Genomic DNA, 10,604 nt, shown 5'->3' on the forward strand with positions numbered 1-10,604 from the left:
TTTAATGCGTAAGGGATACACTGCAAGCAACATGCAGACCCTGAAAAATAGAACAAAAAGAGGACAACGATGACACTTTTACAAACCTGATCATTAGTGGGGGCATTGACACGGATATTGAGACAGCGAGATCTAACAGCTTCAGTAACTTTTGAAGAACTGTTGCAGCATAAAATTAGCCTGCACGATGCACTATACTTCTCCATTGTTCTCCTGAGAGAATGTTGGGCTTCTCTAGAGAGCTTATCGACTTCATTCAGCACTAATACTGCCATAAAATAGAACATGTTATTGACTATTAAATATTAAATATATGGTGTGGATGTAGGTTTCCATGCTTAACTGATGCTTTACACAGGAAACCAATTATCACAATTGAGAATTGATTTAGCTGTCACTTACTCATGCTTGATGGTCAGGATGCTGGGAGTACAATATATCAATGTTCATGTCCACAAAGCTTGCCATTAAAGGACATCATAGATGTGCTATGGATTATAAATTGATGTGCAAATGTTTAGTTTGGTGTACAAGTGAGGGCACAGATGGAAGCTAATCCTTCCTGGGTCATATGGATAGCGCACTTGCTAGTTGCTACTGATCCGACTTTTCGATGCCAACATGAATGTCAACTTTAGCAGAAAAGAGTGCGAAAACAACGATTCTCTGAAGTCCAGCCCACACAACTAATTTTAAAAACGTTATCATATAAATATATGCATTAGGTGGTAATTCGCATATGAAAGAACCAGAAAGAGTAAATACTTTAAGAATATCAGCTGTCACAAGGGTGCTAACAGACTTCCATCATAAGGGATTACTCCATAAATGCTGACATACGTAAACATGTGAGCTATCTGCTGTTGACTCACAAAAACTTACTTGGGAAAAAACATGTTATAGCTTTTGATGTGGTGAACACAACACTGTGAAGATAACATCTACAAGTCACTTGATTGAAAGAAGGCGAAATAAAGGTTCTCATTGTTGGCCTCTTTGTTTTGATGATGTTCAACAAACAATTTACTACTAATGTTGTTTGTCTAGTGTTTATACATTCTTATATATTAGAGTATTAGACAAACAACGTAGTTGGAGGATGGATGGAATAGAGCCTCAACGATCATATCCAAAGGAGGTAGGCGGAATGTCGGTGAAGCCTTGCTATTCAAAGTTCAAGATCCAAGTTAAAGCTTCATCCGCGAGATTACCTAGAATAGCTTATTGAAGATCAAGATCTAGCTTGGGTAATTTAGTTTAGGATTTATATTATGTGTGTTATATACTCTAAGCTCAATATAATATACACACACATTTTATTAGTTTCTTCGTATATATATATAGTTATATATATATACACAAGTTTTGATCTCTATGTATATATATAGTTATATATATACATACATGTGTTTTGAGTTTTTATGAATATATATATGATTTGTGTTTTTGAAAACATTGCATAGAATATGCAATTTTTGTGAAAATATGGTATTCATTGTTTTTGGACTTAACAATAATCATATACATATTTTATTAAGTCTATATAATCATTGTGCAAAGTTTCAAAACATGGTTTAACCAAAATATCAAATTTCACACGTTTACATTTTCGTGTTTTGAACTATTTTGCAAAATGATGATTTTTCACAAATGAGAAATGCAATCTGGAAAATTCTTTTTGTAACATGTTCATTTACATGTTTATATATATTTCCCAAAGTATTATTATTTTTGAACTTCATTTGTTATTTTTAATAGTTTTCCAAAGTTCAGCTTTAAAAACCAGTTTTTGAATATGTCAGTTTTCGGTCAACCGAACCGGTCGACCGAACCTGAGTTCATATGCTCACTGTGCGACAGGGAGTCTGTCGGTCGACCGGTCCGGTCGACCGAAAGCTCCATCGGTCGACCGTACCGGTCGACCGACGATATGTGGTATTCTTTCGGGAACTTCCCGATGCATTGGATAATCCACCCCCAGTTTCTCTCTTGGAACTGGGCTTGACTTGGTTGTCTGGCCGGGTTATCCTTAAGAATATTAGTGTAATATCCTCCAGGAACTTCCCGTTAATGGTAGGGGCTTTTGTTCTTCGCGGTCGACCGCGCGAATTTTCGGTCGACCGCCAATAGAGTCGTTGTCTCCTAACGACTATTTCTGAGCTGATCTGTCTGGGGCTGTTTTGTTATTTTGGTTTGGGGTTTTTGTTGAGATCTTGAGTGGGTATAAATACCCAATTGCTGATATCTTTTCAAGTACCTAAGAAGTGTTTTAAACAAAGTTTTTAAACAAGGATTTAGGGTTTTATTGTTTGTTTAAAGATTGGGTTTCTGATTACAAAGGAGGAAGTTTTCACTGCAGATTGAGGGATTCATTCTCAATCCTCTTCATCCTCTTCTTTGTGTCTATAGAGAAGTTTTCTAACTCTTTTCTCTAGCAATTTCATTATTGATTTTTATATTCTTATTATTGCTAGTTTGCTAATTGAGTTAGATTTTATTTTACTCATTGTTACACACACCCACATTGAGCTTATAGTATTTACATACATAGTATAGTTGGGTGGTGAGAGATTGTAACTTTGAGTTGTGCTTTCATTGTGTTCTCATCCATAGTAGAGAACAATCACTTACTGTATTTGTGCTTAATTGTGAAATCACTTTGTAATACACTTGTACACCGAGTGAGAAGTGTGTGGTGAGTGTCGGGGATCGTCCCAAGAGAAATGGCGTCGGTTGACGTGCCTAGGGAGAGGTTGTAACCGAGCACTTGAGGGAGACACGGCTAGGTCCAACACTTAGTGGGTGTAGAGTGTGATTGCAAGAGTGTGAGTTGTAGAGTTTTCGGTTAGCTAGAAAACCGAGTGTGTAGAAGAAGTTCCGGCTTCCAAACCGGATTGTGTTAGTGGATTTCTCCCCAGGAGTGAGGAGCGGAGACGTAGGACGGAAGGTCCGAACTCCGTGATCATATTGCTTGTTTGAGTGTGCTTTGGCGTTCATTCCTCACATATCTTGTTGTATTTTATACTTTCTAGGATAACTTATTAATAAGTTTTAATTGGTATTTAATCGGATTAGATTAGCATAAGACCCTAATCACCCCCCCTCTAGGGTCTAACAATTGGTATCAGAGCTTGGTGCTCTTTGATTTAAGGTCTAATCGCCTTGAGTTAAAGATCCAAGTTATATTTTTGTGCTAATCTTGTTTTGATTGCATTTGTATCTTGCTTGCATATTTTTTACAAATCATGGATATGAATGATGCATCTTGTTTAGGCTATGATTCTAGTATTGCTCCTAAATTCAATGTTTTCCCCTATGCTCAATGGTGTTTTAGATTCAAAATATTTGTTCAATCTAAAAATATCGATTTATGGGAAATCATTGATTGTGCTTATATTGTGCCCACGTTGGAGAAATCCAAGTGGAGCAAACATGATAAAAAGATGTTTATTATGAATAAGCTTATGTTAGAATTTTTATTAAATGTATTTGATTCATTTATGTCTAACAAGCTTGATTCTTTTGATAGCGCTTATACATTATAAAAATTCATAGAAGCGCATCAACGAGACTTGGAGGCGATCCGACAAGCTTTAGAGGATCCCGCTTCAAGTTCTAAATGAGCTTCATGCACACGAGCACTAGGCGATAGCCCTAGTGAGGTTTGCAAGTTCGAATCTATTAGTGATTTATCTAATGATGAACTTGCTTGTGCTAGTGAAAAATTATTGCATGCCTTTAACAAATTGCAAAATGATTTTATTGATTTAAAATGCAAGCATGATAATTTAGAATCCGATCATGAGGAGCTAGTGTCAAAATTGGATGTCATTGTAAAAGAAAATATCATGCTTAAAGAAAACAATGACATGTTAATTTTGAAAAATGGAAAATTGACATCATCCATTTCTAGCTTAACTCATGAAAGAGATAATGCCATGTTAGAAGTAAAGAACATACAAAATGATACGGCTTCTTTTATAGATGACTATATATGTTCTACTTCTAATAAAAATGCACATATGCCTAATGATGAGTTGAATGATGTTAAAAACCGTATTTCTTATTTAGATTCAACTCTTACTACATGCATTAATAATCACAAGAAACTTATGGATATATGTGCTAAGTCTCATGCTACCATATCTAAACATCCCATACATCATGCACATATATATAGCAAAGTTTACAAGTGTTCAATTTGTGGTCGTAAAGACCATTTATCTAAATTTTGCTATGATGCACAAAAATCTCAAAATAGTAATATCAATGCTTCTTGTGCATCTCATAAGGCTTCTTCATCACATACACATGCACATACTCATCATGTTCATCATAAGCATGCTCATGTGTTTAAATGTGATATTTGTGGTCGTTTTGGTCATTTGGCCAAATATTGTTTTGATTTAAAAAGAAAATCTTATTTGCCAAATGTTTCTAGTAGGCCACATGTTTTTAGATGTGATGTTTGTGGTAGATATGGCCACTTAGGAAAGTTTTGTTTTGATAATGTTTCACATTTGCAAAATAATCTTAAAAGAAAATCTTTATTTGCAAATGATTCACGTGCACGAGCTAATGGTCCACAAAAATAAATGGATCTTTTTCATTGCACAAATTGTAATCGGAATGGTCATTTGAGCGATTATTGCTTTGACCGTGTTAGTGCACCACATATGCCTAAGAGGGTTCATAACCCTAGGGCTTTGAGCTTAAATGATAAGGGTCATGTCCTTAAATCTTTTGGTACCAAGAGTTCTTGGGTACTAAAACAAATTTGATTCTTTTTCAAACTAAGAATTTTAATGTTTTTATCATTCTTTGTCTTGATTTTGAAAATTATGTTTTAAAATCTTTTTGTTATGAAAATAATTTTCCTTTATCAAATCTTTTGTTTTCATGATTATTAGTTTTGATTTTAATGAGAGGCTTGTAGTTATATACCCTCCGGGTTTATTGGGTGTTTATTCCCAAATCATGTTTACCGGATGCTAGAATGATTATATGGGTTAGAACAAGCTTAAGAGCTGGATATATTGTTGCCTCTCTTGAAATTCTTTTGTTAAAAATTTTGTTTTGATTTGTTGCTTTTGAATTCATTATAATTCACCTATATGATGATATTTATATGTTTGTGCTTATGGATCATCTATTCGTGCTTTATAATGTATTCTATAAGTGGTTTGATCAAGTTATGTAAAGAAAATTTTCCTTTTGATCAAACATTGTTTTTTGTTTAAATGGTTGATTTATGATTTCATTTGGTTGATTTGTTTTCATTCGAAAACTCTTTTTGCATGATTCTCATGTTTTCTCTCTTTTGATTTCATAAATCTATTTTTTATACATGATTTTTAGGCTTGTATTTTGAGACACCTATTTATCGTGACATATCATTATGTGTTCTCATTATCTTGTTTGTATGTGAGTGATATCTAGCATATCTTTCATTTATGCTTGCTCACATTTGTTTGCCGTGTTCATAATTGCACATCTTCCATATGGTAATTTGATAGGGGGAGCAATCCATATACTATATGTTATACTCACCTATGCTTTATGATAGGGGGAGCTTTCGCTCTCTTATTCTTTTTCTCCCATTTTTTGATGTTGTCAAAGGGGAAGAAATATTGTGAGTATAGTCTTTCTTGTTTATATGCATGATATATTATACTTTGTATACTCATTTCCTTTCATGCATATATCTTTTTTATAAATTGTTTGTCATCATCAAAAAGGGGAAGATTGTTGGCCTCTTTGTTTTGATGATGTTCAACAAATAATTTACTACTAATGTTGTTTGTCTAGTGTTTGTACATTCTTATATATTAGACAAACAACGTAGTTGGAGGATGGATGGAATAGAGCTTCAACGATCATATCCAAAGGAGGTTGGCGGAATGTCGGTGAAGCCTTGCTATTCAAAGTTCAAGATCCAAGTTAAAGCTTCATCCGCGAGATTACCTAGAAGAGCTTATTGAAGATCAAGATCTAGCTTGGGTAATTTAGTTTAGGATTTATATTATGTGTGTTATATACTCTAAGCTCAATATAATATACACACACATTTTATTAGTTTCTTCGTATATATATATATAGTTATATATATACACAAGTTTTGATCTCTATGTATATATATAGTTATATATATACATACATGTGTTTTGAGTTTTTATGAATATATATATGATTTGTGTTTTTGAAAACATTGCATAGAATATGCAATTTTTGTGAAAATATGGTATTCATTGTTTTTGGACTTAACAATAATCATATACATATTTTATTAAGTCTATATAATCATTGTGCAAAGTTTCAAAACATGGTTTAACCAAAATATCAAATTTCACACGTTTACATTTTCGTGTTTTGAACTATTTTGCAAAATGATGATTTTTCACAAATGGGAAATGCAATCTGAAAAATTCTTTTTGTAACATGTTCATTTACATGTTTATATACATTTCCCAAAGTTCTATTATTTTTGGACTTCATTTGTTATTTTTAATAGTTTTCCAAAGTTCAGCTTTAAAAACCAGTTTTTGAATATGTCAGTTTTCGGTAGACTGAACCGGTCGACCGAACCTGAGTTCATATGCTCACTGTGCGACAGAGAGTCTGTCGGTTGACCGGTCCGATCGACCGAAAGCTCCATCGGTCGACCGTACCGGTCGACCGACGATTGTCCAGAACAGCTCTTCAGGCTTTTGTTCTTCGCGGTCGACCGCGCGAATTTTCGGTCGACCGCCAATAGAGTCGTTGTCTCCTAACGGCTATTTCTGAGCTGATCTGTCTGAGGCTGTTTTGTCATTTTAGTTTGGGGTTTTTGTTGAGATCTTGAGTGGGTATAAATACCCAATTGCTGATCTCTTTTCAAGTACCTAAGAAGTGTTTTAAACAAAGTTTGTTTAAAGATTGGGTTTCTGTTTACAAAGGAGGAAGTTTTCACTGCAGATTGAGGGATTCATTCTCAATCATCTTCATCCTCTTCTTTGTGTTTATAGAAAAGTTTTCTAACTCTTTTCTCTAGCAATTTCATTATTGATTTTTATATTCTTATTATTGCTAGTTTGCTAATTGAGTTAGATTTTATTTTATTTATTATTACACACACCCACATTGAGCTTATAGTATTTACATACATAGTATAGTTGGGTGGTGAGAGATTGTAACTTTGAGTTGTGCTTTCATTGTGTTCTCATCCATAGTAGAGAACAATCACTTACTGTATTTGTGCTTAATTGTGAAATCACTTTGTAATACACTTGTACACCGAGTGATAAGTGTGTGGTGAGAGTCGGGGATCGTCCCAAGAGGAGTGGCGTCGGTTGACGTTCTTAGGGAGAGGCTGTAACCGAGCACTTGAGGGAGACACGGCTAGGTCCAACACTTAGTGGGTGTAGAGTGTGATTGCAAGAGTGTGAGTTGTAGAGTTTTCGGTTAGCTAGAAAACCGAGTGTGTAGAAGAAGTTCCGGCTTCCAAACCAGATTGTGTTAGTGGATTTCTCCCCAGGAGTGGGGAGCGGAGACGTAGGACGGAAGGTCCGAACTCCGTGATCATATTGCTTGTTTGAGTGTGCTTTAGCGTTCATTCATATTTATGCTCATATCTTATATCGCCATTGTCATTAGCTCATTATCTATATCATCCACTATCTTGTTTAGATTGTTTACCCTTTGTGTTAGTTTATATATATCCTTGCATATATATATTCATCATATAGGATATATCCCTTGTTTACATTGCTTATCCTAGCTTATATATTTTGTTGTATTTCATACTTGCTAGGATAATGTATTAATTAATTTTAATTGGTATTTAATCGGATTAGATTAGCATAAGACCCTAATCACCCCCTCTAGGGTCTAACACTCATGTCCAACCATTACCACTTTAATAAAATACATAGCAAAAGCAAAATAACTAGTGATGAGTATAGGACTAACACACAAGATTCCATGATGCAAAATGAATACTCTATTATTTCTACACATCGCCTTTGAAGTCCATGCAAGTATGCAACTCCTTACTACTCCTGGGAAGCATAATCTAGAAAGTGTCTGGAACACCTAATATGTCCATGTAACATGTGGATTGTGGGCTAATCACCTAAAAGATGCATGTACTTCACCTTTCCACGTTAAATCCCTAATCATAAAACATAATTGTTGTGGTTGGTTATAGATATTTTACTAATCTTAAGTTCATGATTTACAATAACTACAATAGTAGATAAGTTTTAGTTGAACAGACCATAATATATGGCCATCACATATGTTTTCAAACCTTGCTATACGGAAAACAATATTGAAATTGGATTCACTACACAAAGATTAGAGCATAGGACGGTAGAACAAGCTAATTTTATTTATGTTGTTAACAGTTGATCTTATAGGCAATTTACAAACCTTGTTGAGACAACTAAATACCAAGACAAAGAAAAATATGGATGAACTGCTACTACCACTGCAAGGCGGCATTTATTATATCATATAAATTCTTCATGCTCAGAGATACAACATTTCAGTCACAAGCGTCTTTGTGCAGCTCATAGAGAGCTTAACATGTGTAAAAATGCATCACCGGAGTGTACATATAACCAACATTTTCCACCTCTTAAGACGCCAAATAATTAATCAATAACCGGCGGTGCATAATGGCAGAAGATAAAATATAATACCTTTGAAACCCTTTTTGCCTTTAGTATCAATTGGTCTGTTTTTCGCCATTTCCTTGATGATCTCCTGAACAATATACCTATCCTGAAAGCCTGCATCACTGGGATTCAGCTCCACGTGGTGTGTACTTGACAGTGTAGTCAGTTCTAGTTCAATAGTTCGGGATCCAGCCTGCAAGCATCAAGATAGAGACCCACTAACAATTTTTGCCCTAAAATAATCTTCTAATAACCATCCAAAAACTAAAACTCTCTTTACATTACAATTCCAGAGTTCCTTCACTGCTAAAAAAGTTTCAGCAAAAATATTTGGTTCCCCCCTTTTAATAAACGGTTAACATAGCCAAAAAAGTACTAATTTGAAAAGTCTAGAGAAGCTTACATCGATTTTCCAAGCTTTGTTCTCCATCTTCACCTGCAATCGAGATCGTTTAACCAAATTAATCACGAAAAACCAAAACCCAAAAAAAAGTAATGAAAGAGAGACCTTTTCAGCTCCAGGACCAAACATTTGCTTGAGTAGAGCCATGATTAGGGTTTTCTTCCCGGAACCAGGCGGCCCATAGAAGAGGAGATGGGGACAGTCCTGCTCCGAAACCTAAAAGAGGAGAAAGGTCAAGAATCACGGAAACCCTAGATCAGGAATCGATCTAGAAAAATAATGGGATAAGAAAAGATTACCAATTTCTTGAGGTTTGAGGCGATGTCATCGTGGACGATGACCTTGTCTAGGGTTCTCGGCCTGTACTTGTCGACCCACAACATCGCCGGAGAGAGGACAGAGAAACTCTAGAGAGAGAGTAGATGGAAGTGGCGGGAAAAAGGGGCGACTTCTATAGAATCGCAGCGTCCGGAGGTATATCAAGTGGAGAATATCGGAAACGGCGTGTCGAGTCACGTGCGTTGCAGGTAGGGCTGAGCACGGTTCATTCGGGTTGGTTTTTACTAAATTTTGAACAACCGATCCGAACCGCAAATAATTTAAAACCGAACCGAACTGTTACAAATCGGTTCGGTGCGGTTTGGTTCGGTGCGGTTCGGTTCTAACTTTATTTTTAGAATGAAGTAAACATCGAGTTCATATTTGTGAACTAAAGAAACGAGATCCCAACAGATGCTACCAAAAAAATAATAGCAAAAGATAAGAACAACATTACACATGAGCTATTTGTGAACTGAAGAAATGTGATCCCTATAGATTATTGTCTTCCCAAGAACAACATAACTTAAAACCAGAAATTAAGGTAAAAGAGATTACACCCCCATTCTACATCATCAAATTGAACATACATCTAATCAGAGAATGTTAATTGTGGGACGAATGAAATAGAAGTCTAATTGGGCTAAAAGAAATATCAAGTCTAATTGAGCTAAAAGAAATTAAGATAAAAGAAATAGAAAGAGGAAATAGAAAGGAGAAATAGCAAGTCTAATTGAGCTAAAAGAAATTAAGATAAAAGAAATTAAGAACACGAGTTGGAGACGGAGAAACGCTAACCATACGGAGGGTGGTGACGGAGGTTGGAGCGGCGGCGGCTGGATCGCAAGTTCGCAACAGATCTTGAGGTTGGAGACGGAGACGAAGACGGATGGCAGTAGGGCGGAGACGGAGTAACCGGAGACGGAGACAAAGACGAAGGATCTGAGGTTGGAGAAGTTGGAGAATGGAGAGCTAGGTTTAGATTTTAGGATTTTATAGTGAGGGAAGAACACGGGTCGGGTTTCGTTAAAATGTGTATAGTTATGGGCGACCGGTTCGGACAGTTCGGGTTGAAACTTTTTCAACCCGACCCGAACCGGTTAAGAGTTAAAACCGAATCGAACCGTTGATTTTCGGTCGGTTCGGTCGATTTTTCGGTTTGGACCGAACCGTGCACACCCTAGTTGCAGGTGCCCTCATGGTTTTATTGTGGGCTGAGACTCGGG

General features: G+C 35.8%; 1 protein-coding gene across 1 annotated transcript in view; it reads right to left on the reverse strand.

Moving 5' to 3' along the window:
- The window catches only part of LOC109832946 (replication factor C subunit 3), a 14,970-nt gene extending 5,420 nt beyond the window's left edge, over nt 1–9,550 (reverse strand). Inside the window, exons 1-5 of the mRNA XM_020400446.1 lie at nt 9,360–9,550; nt 9,166–9,276; nt 9,061–9,093; nt 8,682–8,850; nt 87–268 (exon numbers count right to left, since the gene is read on the reverse strand). Of these exons, the coding sequence (XP_020256035.1) occupies nt 87–268; nt 8,682–8,850; nt 9,061–9,093; nt 9,166–9,276; nt 9,360–9,443 (579 nt within the window). The 5' untranslated portion in view covers nt 9,444–9,550. The remainder of the gene's footprint in view (nt 1–86; nt 269–8,681; nt 8,851–9,060; nt 9,094–9,165; nt 9,277–9,359) is intronic.

Source organism: Asparagus officinalis, chromosome 3, assembly GCF_001876935.1.
Source record: "Asparagus officinalis chromosome 3, Aspof.V1, whole genome shotgun sequence".
Classification (NCBI taxonomy): Eukaryota; Viridiplantae; Streptophyta; class Magnoliopsida; order Asparagales; family Asparagaceae; genus Asparagus; species Asparagus officinalis.